This window comes from Sceloporus occidentalis, unplaced genomic scaffold (assembly GCF_023333645.1).
Source record: "Sceloporus occidentalis isolate IW3139 unplaced genomic scaffold, rSceOcc1.0.p SCAF_7, whole genome shotgun sequence".
NCBI classification, from domain to species: Eukaryota; Metazoa; Chordata; class Lepidosauria; order Squamata; family Phrynosomatidae; genus Sceloporus; species Sceloporus occidentalis.
In genome coordinates, this window is record NW_028316987.1 from 16,786,132 (window position 1) to 16,803,466 (window position 17,335).

General features: G+C 46.3%; 1 protein-coding gene across 1 annotated transcript; it reads right to left on the reverse strand.

Moving 5' to 3' along the window:
• Positions 1 to 1,739: 1,739 nt before the first annotated feature.
• On the reverse strand, positions 1,740 to 6,849 carry LOC149309296 (glucose-6-phosphatase catalytic subunit 1-like). The gene is made up of 5 exons (XM_089532147.1): positions 6,617 to 6,849; positions 5,124 to 5,233; positions 4,935 to 5,040; positions 3,141 to 3,256; positions 1,740 to 2,251 (listed from the first exon to the last, which is right to left on the reverse strand). Exons 1-5 carry the CDS (start codon positions 6,832 to 6,834, stop codon positions 1,740 to 1,742), a joined length of 1,062 nt encoding a protein of 353 aa, XP_089388273.1. The 5' UTR covers positions 6,835 to 6,849.
• Positions 6,850 to 17,335: the final 10,486 nt, after the last annotated feature.

The window sequence follows — 17,335 nt, forward strand, 5'->3', positions numbered from 1 at the left end:
CCCACCCCTGCCTAACTGAACCATATGTGGTTCCTAGAAACACCTAAGGAATGTTCAGAGATACTCCCCATTATTTTTTGTGTACATGATTTTATCTGAGATTGACCACTGTAGGGGTTCATATTACTTTCCTTCCTAAACTCCCTCAGAATGTAGCCCTCCAGATATTTCTGAACATGTTGCTGTTGTGTGCTTTCAAGTTGTTTTAGAATTATGGCGATGCTAAGGCGACTTTATCATGAGGTTTTCTTGGCAAGATTTGTTCAGTGGGCTTAGTCTTTGCTTTCCTCTGAGGGTGAGAGAGTGTGACTTGCCCACGCTCACTGAACAGGCTTCCATGGCTGAGCAGGAATTCAAACCCTGGTCTCCAGAGTCCTAGTCTTACACTCAAACCACTACATCAGGCAGGCTTAACTTGTGAACTGCACTCCCATTATCCCTTACCAGTGACTGTGTTGCTAAGTGCTGATGGGAGTTGTGGGCCAAAAATATCTGGGGAACCACACAATTCTCTTTGATGTAGACAGACAAATATATGTGTATGTACATCAGAATAATAAATAGATTACTATATCCAATATACATCCATTCCAGCCAAGCTGCTGCATACATTCCCCATTTGAGGAAAGTATGCCATTTAAGGCCATTTAAGAGTTAAAGACCATTGTAGTCTGTTCCTCCTATGCTGCATCTCAGTATACACAAACATAAACACACTATAAACAATTATTCTCTCTTAATGAGAGCCAATATGGTGTAGTGGTTTTAATGCTGGACTACTGCTCTGGAGATCAGGGGTTGATTCCCACTGGGTTACCCTGGGCAAGGCACAGGCTCTTAGCCTCAAGGGAAACCACCTCTGAACAGATCTTGCCAAGAAAACCCCATGATAGGGTCGCCATAAGTCAGAAACAACTTGAAGGCACATAACAACAATGAGGCCCAAAGATCATAGTATGTCTGTTATGGTGCACAACAAGACAAACATGGTTAGTGTACGAACACTAGTGTGCTACTGCTCATGTGCAAGTGACTGAATGTCACAACTCTGTCTCCTGTGCAATGTAATGTGGCAATTCAGTTCCTGGAAATCATGCATAGGAGTGTAACCCTAGGAGAACAACTGGGCATCTCAGCATTCAGGTAGGAATGCAGTACACATATCTGTATCAGGTTGATTGAAATTTGGATGGCTTTTCTCTCTCTCTATTGTGTAAACATATCAATTACAAGGAGAGGCATATTTGGATAAAATATACACAAAGTTTACAGCAAAAAATCTGGACAGATGATAAATGAAAAGCGGATACCCAGGACTGATTAAACATGGTAGTTGACAAAGAGATAAAGAAGACACCCAAATCAATAGGAAAAGGAGCACTTAGACAAAGAAGTGGACAGAAAGCAGAAGAGAAGTTTGTTGTCACAGGCTACAGACAAGCTGTACCTGATAGCTGGCTTCAGATCACTTTAAAATTAGCAAAGTCCTTTAGCTTCCTTCTATTTAAGTTTAGATCTCCTGTGTTTTGTTTTGTTTTTCATGACACCCGCATATCAGTATTTCCCTGGCTGAGATATGCACACCTTTCGTCATTGCCCTTCCTTTATTTGGATGAAATTGTAGACATCAGTATGTTGATGATGGGTTGGAGGTTCTGTTTAGTCTCCCACAAAAGTGAATAACATATATTAAATGTGAAACCTGATGGGGTGAGAAGCAGCTCCAAGGCTTTTATTCTCTATAGGTCTTTCTTCCCTGTCTGCTGAAGGAGCCAGGAGACACAGTAGGGAATCAGTGCCACAGCACAAATATGAGCGCAAGCACTCTTGCAGAAGGAGAGAATGTAGAAGAGGACCTCTCTGTTGGTGGGCAGTTCAAAGGAATCAAAGAGGTGTAGGATGAACAGGGAGGAGACAATGCAACTGAGGCGGAAGGCCAGCTGCTGGCTTTGTTTCCCTCTGCAGCTCTCTGCATACATGGGAGAGTTGAGGCCTAACCCCAGGCCAAACAGGATGCCCAGATTGCGAAGCAGACTGGCAAAAGGGGTTGTGTCAATATGGACCCACTCGGGCCGTTCACACCACTTGTGGGCCTTTTCCAGTGTCCACAGGAGGTCCACGCCCAGCATCTTGAGGAGCAAGTAAAATCCCAGGGCAAAGCCAAAGAGGAAAAAGGTGGTGTTCACGTATCGCCACAGGCTAGCATTGTAGATGCAACGGACATGCTCAAAAACCTCTGCCACCAGCATCCCTGGTAAGTGAAGAAATCATGGATTAAGTGTAGTATTGACATTTAATGCCTCTTCTTCAGCATTACCGTCATCCTTGGGCTGGAGTGAGAGGCTTGGGGAGAAGACTTTAATAAACAGACAGCTATTTAATATAGTTGAACATCAGTTATCAAATTTGTCCTGCCTTCAAGTCAATTCTGATTTATGGTGGACCTATCCTGGGGTCCTCCAAGCAAGGGTTGAGGAAGTTTGCCATTACATTCCTCTGAGATGGGAGAATGTGACTTGCCCAAGGTCACCCAGTGGATTTCCATGGCATGAGTGGTAATTTGAACTCTGCTCTTCCGGAATCGCACTCTATCACACTGGTTCTCCAGTTATCAAATGCTGTAGTCTTAACCCAGTGGGTAGCCCCAACTAGAGTAGACTCACTGAACCATCAGAACTTTTATAAATGTTCACATGGTGGGTCAATATGTGATAAATCAACACTTGAGAATGTTCCATTGAGTCAGTGGGTCTCAATCAAATCCAGTTGCTAATCCCAGCCAGAGCAGACTCACTAAAACAATGGGACTTACACAAGTGCTCACTTACCATTCAACAACTGATACTTGATTACCCTTAGTAGGTAGTAATAGCTATATTTATGCCAAAGCCTGATACAGCACTGTCCCTCGACTCTCGTCTGAGGTACCAGGAAGTATCCAGTGATTCTTAACTCATCCTAGCAGAACACATAATTTCTTCTTGGAATTTTAAAAATCTCATCCGCCCATATGAGTCTAGACCCCCTGAAAGTGAGTAATCATTGATGAGCATGTAACATACACATACACTTCATACATCTCTTCTGAATGACAGTATAAAGAAAGTCCAGTGGGAATCATACAAGTCTGAATAACACACCTGAGATCACACCAGAGATCACCTGGTGTGGAAAGTGTGCAGCCAGGAAGACTCTGGATAAGCAGACACAGACTTGCACAGCCCAGAATCCTGACCAGAGGAAGACACGCAGACACCTGGGAGTGAAACATTCATTCAGACCAGAGCCAAGGTAGAAGATCTAAATCACATCATCATCTAAGGCAGTATTTCTTAAGCTATTGGATGTGTGAGATCTGAAGTTTTCCCCCCAGTGTGCAAGGAGCTGGCCCCATATTTGTGCCCATTGGCTACAATTAGCTCCTTCTTTCCTGGCAACTCTTGCTGTACCATCAACTGATGCCATGTGGCCCAGGACTGGTCCATTGACCCCAACTTTCAGTAGCACAAATTGAAAGTGGGTGGAAATCACATAGCCGTCTAGATGTTGGACTGCATGTCCCAGTAATGCAATCCATTGTAGCTGATGGTGGTGGCTGCTGGGAGTTGTAATCCAACAACATCTGGAGGACTACATGATTCCTGTCACTGATGTACAAGTCTGAAGCCTCTCAGAAGAGCGGATCTACTTTAAAACATGCTGTGTGTGGACAACATTTCTTATTTAAATTAAAACTGGCACCTTTATGCAGGCGAGGATCGATGGAAACTACAATGGAACAGCCTATGGGTAGCTACCTTTGGTTTGTTCCTGCTTAAATATGACAATTTCCATTAAAAATGGATATACCTCGGTTAACAAAATAGATAGGTTCCTGGCCTTTACCTCTCTAATAGAAAATTTGGTACCAGAGCCAGAAATAACATGGAAAGAACAGGGAAGTTTTTAAAATTGCAAACAAAAAAGAGCTGTCCAGCATGTTTCAGTTCACCATGTTCATTTCTAATAAAAATTAGCAATATGCACATGCGAAATTAAACCAGGTCAGATAAGATTTGTATATGTAAACCAAAATATTTGAACTTTCTTGAGACTGCTTGAAGGCTTCTTCCAAAATGCATCCAGGGATGACCTTTTCTTTCACCAGACTCCATTTTCTGTATGATTTTTGTTCTGGTGGCTTCACAGATTTGTGCCTTTTTAACATGCTGGGAGTATCATGTGAGGCAGGTGTATCTGCTCTTCCTTTTGTTTCTCCTTTCCAATTATTTTAAACGATAGCTTGTCATTCTTACAAATATGTAGCAGCCATCATGAAATAAACTGAAACGTGAGAATGATCGTTTTGAGAAAACACTCTCTGAGATTAGTTTCAGTTTTGGATTCAGTAAGTGCAATGCTTTCCAGTCTTCCCCCAAGGCAAGCTGAGATGGATTACTGAACTCTTATTTAGAACAGGAGAGAGCAAAACAGAATCTAAGAACTCAGGAAGAGATCTATGCTAGCTATGTTGTTGTGTGTTTTCAAGTCATTTCTGACTCACGGTGACCCTGAGGCTTTTCCTAGCAAGATTTGTTCAGAGGAGGTTTGCCATTGCCTTCCCCTGAGGCTGTGAGCATGTGACTTGCCCACCCAGTGGATTCATGGCCAAGCTGGGAATCAAACACTGGTCTCCAGAGTCATCGTCTAACACTCAAACCATTATACCAATGTTTCCCAAACTTTGGTCCTCTCCATATTTTGGGCTTCACTGCCCAGAATTCCTGACTGTTGGTCAAGCTGCCTGGGGCTTCTGAGGGTTGAAGTCCAAAACATCTGGAAGACCAAAGTTTGGGATTCACTGCACTATACCATGCTGGCTATGTTAGCTATCCTGACTCCTAAAAATAATCTCCTGATATTTCCAGAGATGACAACGGAGCAGGGAGACTCACCTTGCAGTCATGTTTTTTTGCTTCAGTGGCACTAGATGTGATAGCAATGCAGTCACCATGACGTAGTAGACACCAGAAGACCCCATAGCATGACCAGAAGGGCTACCTGGAAAGAAGAGGTACAAGAGTCTATATGGTGGCTGAAGAATGTTCAGGGGAAAGAGGGGAAGAGGGTGGATGTTGCCTCACCTGGACCAGTCTCACAAGTGATGGGAAATTGTTTGATCGCAGGGGGGGTTGCAGTGCCATAGAAGTCCGTGTCATGTACCCACCAGTAGGGCCTCTCTCCAAAAAGGATCCTGTTGGAGATGGGAGAATAAGCAGTGGTGGCTGTGGCCCCAACAACTGAAGACCAAAGAGAAGAAACAGCATACCTTCCATACGCTGGTCATTTCCAGCCCATGAGCAAATTCTTGAACATTTCATGGATGAAAGCTAGGATATAAAGGCTGCATCTGCACTGCAGAAATTATCCAGTTCGGCACCACTTTAACTGGCATGGTGCGATAGTATGGAATTCTGGGAATTGTAGTTTTGTGAGACATTTAGCCTTCTCTGTCAGAGAGCTCTGGTGCCACAATAAACTACAATTTCCAGGATTTCCTAGCACTGAGCCAGGGCAATTAAAGCGGTCTCAAGGTGGATTATTTTGGCAGTGTATTTTGGACCATAGAACTGCACTCTTAGGCTGGAATTCTGTGGGTGCACTATGCACATAGCATAAGCAACGGTAGCAAAAAAGCTGCATCCATGGACAAAGTAGAGCATTAAGCATCTTAGAGTTAGCATATTTTGTTTGCTTTCCCTTGACACCACTCTGCAATCCTGGAAAAAGTACAATTAGTAGCTGTGGTGAAACAATAGGATTCTGGCCCCATCTTTTACCTGTTCTCACAAAATTCACATTGATCTTTCCAAGATCACATCATAGTGCTGAGTCCATAATGTGATACAAATACAGTTTGGAGACTAAGTACAGAACACATGGATTACTCTACATTAAACAAGCAACTGAATAACGAAACATGTATTTTACTTAAAAGGAGTTGGAGGAGGCAACAGAAACAGCAGTGCTCAGACCTATTTGAAAGTAGTTCCTACTCCCTCTCCCATCCTGGAGCTCTATGTTAAGGGGATGGTTGTGGTTAATCACCACCAGTGAGGTAAATTGACTCCACATAAAACCCAATGACATATTTTATAAGTGGTTCTTCACATGTAATGCCAAACTATGGTTTTTGCAAACAAGAACAGGCCTAGAGTGAGACTCGGGTTTGTTCCTGCCTTTCTCATCTCTCGCCTCACATACATAACTAAATTAGTTCCTGCTTGGTTTGTGGCAAACCCCTAATTTGTCACAACATCCAAACCAGCCAATTAGGGCTTTGGCTTGCCTTCTAAAATAGGATCAAAACCTAGAACATGAAAGCCCTGAATTCTTTCAAAAATTGTTCTTGTACTGTCAACCCATGGCTTGGCATTATGCCTGGACAATTCCTATATACCGCTCTGCACATTCTACAGCCAGGGCAAAATGCCTTTGATTCAGTTACACATTGGATCACACTATATGCCACACAGAAAAGAGTTGGAGAAAACACTGCTGCAAAAATGATCTAAAAAAGAAGATTTGTTCCTGACCCCAAACATGGTGATCAGGGATTCTTAGAATCCATGCTCACCACTTGAAAACAAGGTTGAGCCAGTCACCGATCACAGCTACCCAGATGAGACGGATTCCCACAGCTTCCCTCAGATGGAACCAGATGGGGAAGAAGATAAAGAAAGTTGTTCTGAGGTCAGCAACTGCAGAGATGAAGACAAACCAGCCCTGGAAGTCCATGAAATTCTCTTGGAGGTAGCTGGTGGCCTGGACCCCTGCGCTATGCAGAAGGTCCATGGCGCTACTTTAGCAAGGATTGCTTTCTCCCACCTTGGCTATTTGTGAGTTTTCCCAGCCACTGACCCTTTATCACATATGCAGTCTCCCTGATCTTTGATCTTTTACTGCCTCCCCTGCCCAAAAAAATATTGACAGAGGCTACAGCATGAAGCAAAGTGTGCATGTGTGTTTGCATGAGCCAGTGCCTTCAATTTTAGAGGGCATATCTGCATCATTCAGTCGAAACTATCTTGGACGTCAGTTCTTCTCCACACAGAGTTCTGCTGGAGTGTGTGTGTGTGTTGTCAGAATTACTAGAATTCCCAGCATAGTTATCAAACTACAATTCCCAGGTGTCTGGTGAAAGCCATGACAGCAAAAGGTGATAACATCTCAGCAGGTGGGAAAACTAGCTGGAAAGTGTGCAAAGGCAGACATTTGCTGCTTAACCTGAGCCACCGTCAAGGGGCTTCTGGCCAACAAATGGGTCCAAACTATTGGATAGATCCAAAAAACACAAATAAAATACAAAATCAAAATGGGTTTGTAGCATAGACCTCTCAAGTACTAGCGGGTGGCTTGCGTGTTAGTGAGCTGGTGAATGTACTCTAGATTGTAGTCTGAACTGAGCCATCTAAGATATGAGATCTGTTTTGGGACTAGAGTACAGCACCTTGGACAGCTCTTATAAAATTCAGAGCGAAGCCCATAATAGATTCACTGTGTCCATTGACATAGAATCTACCAGCTCCTACTGGGTGCAGTATTCCTGCTGCTTTGAGTCTGTATAATGCTGCATCATAGGGAGACATTTATGGAACCAATATGGGCTTGAGAGGGACAGCTTTTTTTTTCTTCCTCAGAGAGCACTCATTTTGTGCTGGTTTACCTCTCTTGCCACATTGAGCAGCCATATCAGTGTAGCTTTGGTTTTCCACTCAGGTTTCTTCCACAGGACATAATCCCAGCCAATCAGTGTGATAACAGTGCGAGACCAAAAAGTCAATCAGAAAGGAGAGATGTAGTAGTGATGGGTGACTTCGACTATCCTGATATTTGCTGGAATTCAAACTCAACCAAATCCTCAGGTCTAGCAAATTCCTTACTTGCCTCGAAGACAATTTCATTTTCCAAAAGGTGGAAGAGGCAACAAGAGGGTCAGCTATTTTAGATCTGATCCTAACCAACAAGGATGACTTGGTTAATGGGGTGCAAGTGGTGGCATCATTAGGTGGAAGTGACCATGTTCTCCTGGAGTTTGTTATACAATGGAAAGGAGAAACCAGGCATAGTCAGACACGCCTCCTAGACTTTAGAAGAGCGGATTTCAGTAAACTTAGAGAAGTATTGAGGGTGATCCCATTTTCAGAAATACTAAAAGGACGCCAGCCCCAAGACCAGCTGGGCGCGCTCACGCGTGCTGGGAGGACTCCTTGCCACCAAGCAGGCAGCGTTTGAGGGAGGGAGGAGTGGCCGGTGGGAGCGGCTTACTCCTCAAAAGTCGGCCCGCCGGCTCCCCAACCGAGGACGCCAGCCCCAAGACCAGCTGGGCGCGCTCACGCGTGCTGGGAGGACTCCTTGCCACCAAGCAGGCAGCGTTCGAGGGAGGGAGGAGTGGCCGGTGGGAGCGGCTTACTCCTCAAAAGTCGGCCCGCCGGCTCCCCAACCGAGGACGCCAGCCCCAAGACCAGCTGGGCGCGCTCACGCGTGCTGGGAGGACTCCTTGCCACCAAGCAGGCAGCGTTCGAGGGAGGGAGGAGTGGCCGGTGGGAGCGGCTTACTCCTCAAAAGTCGGCCCGCCGGCTCCCCAACCGAGGACGCCAGCCCCAAGACCAGCTGGGCGCGCTCACGCGTGCTGGGAGGACTCCTTGCCACCAAGCAGGCAGCGTTCGAGGGAGGGAGGAGTGGCCGGTGGGAGCGGCTTACTCCTCAAAAGTCGGCCCGCCGGCTCCCCAACCGAGGACGCCAGCCCCAAGACCAGCTGGGCGCGCTCACGCGTGCTGGGAGGACTCCTTGCCACCAAGCAGGCAGCGTTCGAGGGAGGGAGGAGTGGCCGGTGGGAGCGGCTTACTCCTCAAAAGTCGGCCCGCCGGCTCCCCAACCGAGGACGCCAGCCCCAAGACCAGCTGGGCGCGCTCACGCGTGCTGGGAGGACTCCTTGCCACCAAGCAGGCAGCGTTCGAGGGAGGGAGGAGTGGCCGGTGGGAGCGGCTTACTCCTCAAAAGTCGGCCCGCCGGCTCCCCAACCGAGGACGCCAGCCCCAAGACCAGCTGGGCGCGCTCACGCGTGCTGGGAGGTCTCCTTGCCACCAAGCAGGCAGCGTTCGAGGGAGGGAGGAGTGGCCGGTGGGAGCGGCTTACTCCTCAAAAGTCGGCCCGCCGGCTCCCCAACCGAGGACGCCAGCCCCAAGACCAGCTGGGCGCGCTCACGCGTGCTGGGAGGACTCCTTGCCACCAAGCAGGCAGCGTTCGAGGGAGGGAGGAGTGGCCGGTGGGAGCGGCTTACTCCTCAAAAGTCGGCCCGCCGGCTCCCCAACCGAGGACGCCAGCCCCAAGACCAGCTGGGCGCGCAAATGTATTTCGCTTAAGGGTTTTTTTTTGGTTTTTTTTGCGAAGTACAGGCGTTCCTTCTAGGAACAGGAATTAATTTGCTCGCCTGATTGTATTCGGCTGAGCAGGGGTTTTGTAACTAGGGTAATTTGGATAGTTTGTATTTTAGGAATGACATTTTTTTCTGTCTTCCGTAGCTGTTGTGGGGTCTTTTTGTTACTACTGGGTTTGGGGGGGGATATGAGATGCGGGAGGCCAGCTGTGGTGGCAGATGCACTTGGAATGGGAGCCTCAATAGAGGTTGTGTGGGGCAAGGGGAGGTATGGCGGTAGGAAAGTGGATTTGTGTCAAAAAGGAAGGCGAGATAGATGCGTAACATCTATCTCTCCTTCCTTCCACTTTCCTAACCAAAGAGGCCTGAGGGTCAGCCCAGTCGTACCACAAACCCTGTCTCTGCTCCTGTGTAACGCCAGGTCCATAAAAAATAAGTCCCACATCATATACGATCTTATTCAGGATAACAACTGCGACCTGGCGTGCATCACTGAGACCTGGCTTGGGCCTGAGAGTGAGGCAGTGTGGGCACAGGCCCTCCCAGCCGGGTTCTCAGTTAAGGACCAGATCAGGTTAGGTGGGCGGGGGGGCGGTGTTGCCTTGGTCCATAAAAACACCCTTTCCTTAACCAGGATCCCAGTCCGGAAAACAGATCACATCGAATGTATTTACCTGTCCCTGAAGGCCAGAGACAGCCTGGGGATTTTGTTGGTCTACCGGCCACCCCGTGCGCTAACAGACTCCCTGGCCGAGCTGACACAGCTGGTCTCAGAACTGGTGTTGGAGTCCCCTAGGCTTCTTGTCCTGGGGGACCTCAACATCCCTTTCGGGGCCAGCGATATTCCAACTGGTGCAGCTCGGGAGTTCATGACTACCATGACAGCCATGGGCCTGTCTCAGTAGGTCTCAGGGCCAACGCATTGCGCTGGTAATACCCTTGATGTGATCTTCAGTACAGACTTGGAGGCTCCGTGGGTAGAGATCTCTAACATCTCTCCCCTGTCATGGACGGATCATTTCTTGGTTGAGGCTCGAATCAAGGCTTCTACCTTAAGTCCCCCCGGGGGTGGCGGACCTATTAGGATGGTCCACCCTCGAAGGCTGATGGAACCCAAAAGGTTCCAAGAAGCCCTAGAGGAGTATACGACTGGCACTGACGGCGATTCTGTTGATGCCCTGGCCAACATCTGGGATTTTAATCTTTCCAGGGCTATACACAGTGTCGCTCCCAAGCGTCCTTACCGGCCTGCTTCCAACAAACAACCTTGGTATACGGAAGATCTCAGGGTAAGGAAGCGGGCTGCGCAACGACTAGAGCGTAACTGGCGAAGACATCAGCGCTTATCCGACAGGACACTCCTTCGCTCTCACTTGAAGGCCTATGGAGTGGCAATAGGTGCAGCAAAGAACTCGTTCTATGCTGCACGTATTGCGTCCGCAGAGTCGCGTCCAGCAGAGCTGTTCAGGGTTGTGAGGGAGCTAACTCAGCTCCCTCCCTCCCTGAGCCCTATTTTGGTACCATCTAAAGCCTGCTGTGACGATTTTAACAACTTCTTTGCGGATAAAATCTCTCGGATTAGGGCTGATCTTGACGCCGGTATTGATGCAGATCCTGTAAGAGAGGCGTCCGAAGCGTCCGTGGCCCCGGTTTTACTGGATCACTTTGAGTTTGTTAGTACCGATGAAGTGGACAAGATCCTTCGAAGCGTTAGGAAGACGACGTGCTCTCTTGATCCCTGTCCCTCATGGTTGGCAGCTCAGGGGGGTGATGTGGTGTTGACTATGTTGCACCGCATCGTTAACACATCTCTAAGAGAGGGTCAGTTTCCATCTAAACTGAAAGTAGCAGTGGTTAAACCCTGCTTAAGAATCCCTCCTTAGACCCCCTGATACACAACAATTATCGGCCCATCTCGCTGCTACCTTTTTTGGGGAAGGTGATCGAGAGAGCAGTCGCCTTCCAGCTTCAATCGATCTTGGATGATACCGACTTTCTGGACCCATTTCAAACCGGCTTCCGGGCGGGCTATGGAGTTGAGACTGCCATGGTCGCCTTAGTTGATGATCTCCGTCTGGGCATGGACAGGGGAAGCGTGTCCCTGTTAGTGCTTTTGGACATCTCAGCGGCTTTCGATACCATCGATCATGGTATCCTTCTGGGACGCCTGGGGGAGTTGGGTATCGGGGGCACTGCTCTGCAGTGGTTCCGGTCCTACCTCTCGGGCAGATCCCAGATGGTGGAGCTGGGGGACTGTCGCTCCGACATGAGGGCCCTTACATCTGGTGTCCCTCAAGGAGCGATTTTGTCCCCTATGCTATTCAACATTTACATGAAACCGCTGGGAGAGATCATCCGGAGACACGGGGCGCGGTGTTATCAGTATGCTGATGACACCCAAATAGTCTTCTCTGTGTCTCCGACTGATGCAGTAACTAAGGATGGCATCTCTCCTCTAGATGCCTGCTTGGCGTCGGTAATGGGCTGGATGAGGGAGAACAAACTCAGTGTGAATCCAGGGAAAACGGAAGTACTGGTGATAGGTTCCCCGGCTCCGGGTGATGAGATTTGTCATCCGGTCCTGAACGGGGTCACGCTCCCCTTGAAGGACTCGGTGCGCAGCTTGGGGGTGCTCCTTGACTCGTCGCTCCAGCTAACACCTCAGGTGGATGCGACGGTCAGGAGTGCTTGCTATCAGCTCCGGCTGATACGCCAGCTGCGCCCTTACCTGGACCGTAGGAACCTTGAAACTGTTGTACATGCTTTAGTAACCTCTCGATTGGATTTCTGCAATGCGCTCTACATGGGGCAACCCTTGTACCAAACCCGGAAGCTGCAAATTGTACAGAATATGGCAGCTAGACTGGTCGCTGGTATTTCCAGGTCGGACCATATAACACCTATTTTAAAAGATCTTCACTGGCTGCCTATTCGCTTCCGAGCTCAATACAAGGTGTTGGTTTTAACCTATAAAGCCCTAAATGGCTTGGGCCCAGGGTACTTGGAGGACCGCCTCTCCCCACATAATCCGCCCCGCACACTTAGATCATCCGGGACAAACCTGTTAGAGGTTCCTAGAGCACATCTTGTAAGGACCTCACAGAGGGCTTTTACCATCGTTGCCCCATCTTCCTGGAATAAGCTCCCCTTAGAGCTTCGCTCTGCCGCCTCATTAGATTCTTTTAAGAAGAATTTAAAAACATACTTATTTAGATTGGCCTTCCCTCTTTAGTTTAATTGATTTTTCTCTGCCCTTGTTTTCTTCCTTTGACTCCGAAATATTTGTGATTGATTGTTTGTACCCTGATATGTGTATTTTTTGACTCCTGTTCCTATTCTTTGTAGTAATGTTTTAACTTTTATATTGTAATTTAATTTGTATTGTAAATCCTATTGTAACTGTTTTTAACATTTGTAAGCCGCCTTGATCATTTTTTTGGAAAGGCGGGGTATAAATAAAATTTATTATTATTATTATTAAAAGAGAAGGGAGTTCAGGACGGATGGGAGTTTCTCAAAAGGGAGATACTGAAGGCACAATTTCAAACAGTTCCAGGGAGAAAGAAAAATGGGAGATGTCTCAAGAAATCAGGATGGATGACTAAGGAACTTTCAACTGAGCTAAGTTTTAAACGGAACATGTATAAGAAATGGAAAAATGGGGAAATCACCAAAGAGGAATTCAAACAAATAGCAAGCACATGTAGGGGTAAAGTCAGAAAAGCTAAAGCGCAGAATGAACTCAGGCTTACTAGAGAGGTTAAAAACAATAAAAAGGGCTTTTTTGGATATGTCCGCAGCAAAAGGAAGAAGAAGGAAATGGTAGGGCCACTGTGTGGAGAAGATGGCAAAATGCTAACAGGGGACAGAGAAAAGGCAGAATTACCCAACACCTTCTTTGCCTCAGTCTTCTCAGAAAAGGCAAAGGATGCTCAACCTGAGGATAATGGAGCAGAGGACAGAATAGGGGAATTTCAGCACAGAATAAGTAAAGAGATAGTACAGGAATATCTGGCTAATCTAAACGAATATAAATCTCCAGGACCAGATGAACTACATCCAAGGATATTAAGAGATAGTACAGGAATGTAATATCGGAGCCATTGGCAATAATATTTAAGAACTGCTGGAGAACAGAAGAAGTCCCAGCAGACTGGAGGAGGGCAAACGTTGTCCCCATCTTCAAAAAGGGAAAAAAAGAGGATCCCAACAATTATTGTTCAGTTAGTCTGACATCTATACCAGGAAAGATTCTAGAGCAGATCATTAAACAGAGAATCTGTGAACATCTAGATGGTAATTCCATAATCACAAAAAGTCAACATGGGTTTCAGAGAAACAAGTCATGCCAGACAAATCTGATCTCTTTCTTTGATAAAATTACCAACTTTGTAGATGAAGAGAATGCTGTGGATATAGTCTATCTTGATTTCAGTAGGACCTTTGACAAGGTTTCCCATGACATTCTTGCAAACAAGCTTGTAAAATGTGGGCCAGACAAAGTAACTGTTACATGGATTTGTAATTGGTTGACCGGCCGAACCCAAAGGGTGCTCAACAATGGCTCCTTTTCATCCTGGAGAGAAGTGACCAGTGGGGTCCCACAGGGCTTTGTCCTGGGGCCAGTGCTATTCAACATCTTTATCAATGACTTGGAGGACAGAATTGGGAGCATACTTATCAAATTTGCAGATGACACCAAATTAGGAGGAATAGTCAATACTCCAGAGGACAGGATCAAAATTCAAAATGACCTGAATAGACTACAAAGCTGGGCTACAGCTAACAAAATGAACTTCAACAGGGAGAAATGTAAGGGCAGAAAAATTAAATTTACAGATATAGGATGGGAGACACATGGCTTAAGGAGACAACATGTGAAAGGGATCTAGGAGTCCAAGTAGATCACAAGTTGAACATGAGTCAACAGTGTGATGAGGCAGCTAAAAAGGCCAATGCAATTTTAGGCTGCATCAATAAAAGTATAGTGTCTAGATCAAGGGAAGTAATAGTGCCACTCTATTCTGCTTTGGTCAGGCCCCACCTGGAATATTGTATCCAGCTCTGGGCACCACAATTAAAAAAGGACATTGAGAAACTGGAGCGTGTCCAAAGGAGGATGACCAAAATGGTGAAAGGTCTGGAAACCATGCCCTACGAGGAACGACTTAGGGAGCTGGGGATGTTTAGCCTGGAGAAAAGCAGGTTAAGAGGTGATATGATAGCCCTCTTTAAACATTTTAAGGGATGTCATATTGAGGAGGGAGCAAGCTTGTTTTCTGATGCTCCAGAGAACAGAAGCCAGAACCATGGATGCAAGCTCCAGGAAAAGAGATTCCACCTCAACATTAGGAGGAACTTCCTGACAGTAAGGGCTGTTCCACAGTGGAACAAACTCCCTTGGAGTGTAATGGAGTCTCCTTCTTTGGAGGTCTCTAAGCAGAGGCTGGATGGCCATCTGTTGGGGATACTTTGATTTAGATTTCCTGCATGGCAGGAGGTTGGACTGGATGGTCCTTGTGGTCACTTCCAACTCTACGAGTCTATGATTCTATGATTTGACACTATGTCAATGTCACTATGGGCAAAGACAATTCTGAGTGAGGGAGTGATGCAAAGTGAAATAAAGCATGTTAAATAAGCCTTCAGGAACCACATTGACCCAAGCCTGCTTTTGATCCCATGTGGAAGAATGTGGACTATTAATTAAATAAATGAATTTTGTACAGTGGGCTATTAAGTAAATAAATAAATATTGTACAAACATATTTTAGACAGGATATTGAATTCAGCCTTTTGCTCAGCAGGTTGACTTCCTTCCTTCCTTCCTTCCTTCCTTCCTTCCTTCCTTCCTTCCTTCCTTCCTTCCCTCCCTCCCTCCCTCCCTCCCTCCCTCCTTCCTTCCTTCCTTCCTTCCTTCCTTCCTTCCTTCCTTCCTAGCACAGGGTATGCCAGTGTGGTGTAGTGGTTTGAGCACTGGACTATGACTCTGGAGAGCAGGGTTCAAATCCTCCCTCAACCATGAAAATCCACTGAGTGACCCTGACAACAACAACAACAACAACCATCCATTTATATCTCTAGTGTTCAAGAACATTTTTCATCTTAGGACAGAAACTGCGGGACCGGAGTTGATAAGTAATCTTTCTATAGTGATGAATTAAATAATTAATAGAGACTCAAAGGGCATGATCTTACATAAATGAGGTTAAAGAAATTCCTAGCACGCTGCAGTGGCATGAACCAGATCTGAAGTACAACTTTCCAAATTGCATGATAAAAGCCAATTACAAATGGGCATAAGGAAATGGTGCTGGTAAAAGGCAGACAAAGCTGTCCTGAGAGAAATAGTGTGTAGTAGTGAGGATGTGATCATCTGAGAAGAAGAAAACAGCTCAATAGCGGGTGGATGGGATCACAGAGTGACGACAGCACAGAGACCCAGGGTCAAGGTTAGCTCTCCTGGGAAAGGTGGAGTGGGGCAGGAAGAGAGAAGGCAGATAAGAGAGAAGGGACAGAGTTTGAGTTCTCCCCTTCCTTGCCTATTCACTTCTGTGTTCCCAGGCGGAGAACAGAGTGTTCCCTATTTGCAAAGGGCTGCAACCTTTAGCTCTGAAGCTTATAGGGACAAGACCACCTTCCATTTACTGCCCCGCAGCATCTAGGGCCACATATCTGACCCTATATCAAGAACTTCAGAAAAACAGAACTCTCAGAGAGAGAAAGAGGGTAGGAAAATTCTCCTCAGGGGCCCTGATCCTGATCCTGATCTAAAACATGGGCCATGTCAAGGATTCAGCTGGCTAGTTCTCTGGGTCCTCTGGATGTTTTGGACTTTAGCTCCCAGAATTCCTGACTGTTGACCAAGCTGACTGGGGCTTCTGGGAGTTGAAGCCCAAAACACTTGGAAGACCCATGTTTGGGAATCACTGAGAATAGACTTAACTTATAGGGGAGGGCACCCACAAAATACTTTGAGTGCAGGATGTTCTCAAAAACAGAAAGAGCCTTCTCAATTGTAGCACCTCAGTTGTGGAATGCCCTCCCCCTGAAGGTGCATCTTATGGCAACATCGCAATTGTTTCAGTGCCAAATCTTTTTCTTTGCTAAATCTAATATCAGATCTGGCTTTAGGACAGAAACAGCTTTGATAATCTTGATGGATGATTGTCGGAAATAGGGTTTCCAAGTAAGGGGCCTCATACAGCTTAAACCTATACACTTGGATGGTTCCTGATGATGTCATAAGGGGCATCCCCCAGTGATGTCATAGGAGGCAGTTCCTGTAAGCAATCACAGTTGCTTAGAAGGAAGGAAGGAAGGAAGGAAGGAAGGAAGGAAGGAAGGAAGGAAACCTGCTGGCAAAATGGCAAAGAAATGAGAAAAAGTTTCTCTTGTTGGAGACGTATCCAGGAGGAGCCATGTTAGCCATGTAGCAAAGTACAATAATATCCCAAATCCACAAAACAGTGATAACTTTCTAGGGCCAACCAAAATGCACAAAACACATGTTGCAAGCTATGGAAGCTTCACTGCCTTCTTCATCAGGCAAAAGTGTTAAAATCAATCAAGAGGGGAAAATATTGGAGGATGTTACACTAGCAATGGTCAGAGTGTATGTGTTCCCAGCTCTGTTTTTAACAGTTTGCAAGCACTGCTTTTTAAAAACATATGGGAGCTGTATTTCAACCAATCCCCCCCCCCAAATTTTGCTCTGAAAAGAAAACAAAAACACTAAACTTATCCTAGCTCTCTTTTCAGCATTTTTCCAAGCATAAATTTTAAGAACACATGGGGACTGTAGCTTCCAAGCAAGAAGAGTGTTTTCCAAACTCCACTTTAAATATGTTGCTCCCATTCACCAGCTCACTTCACTAGCCACATTTTATTTTTTAATAGTCAGTTTGTAGAATCCTT

What these genes read in the sequence shown, in the direction of transcription:
- LOC149309296 (XM_089532147.1), bottom strand. Translation starts at nt 6,834, where the DNA reads ATGGACCTTCTGCATAGCGCAGGGGTCCAGGCCACCAGCTACCTCCAA. An exon ending in CACTTGTGAGACTGGTCCAG is followed by an intron (nt 5,041 to 5,123) that starts GTGAGGCAACAT and finishes TCTTCTTTCCAG; the next exon opens with GTAGCCCTTCTGGTCATGCT. An exon ending in CAAAAAAACATGACTGCAAG is followed by an intron (nt 3,257 to 4,934) that starts GTGAGTCTCCCT and finishes TTTCACTCCCAG; the next exon opens with GTGTCTGCGTGTCTTCCTCT.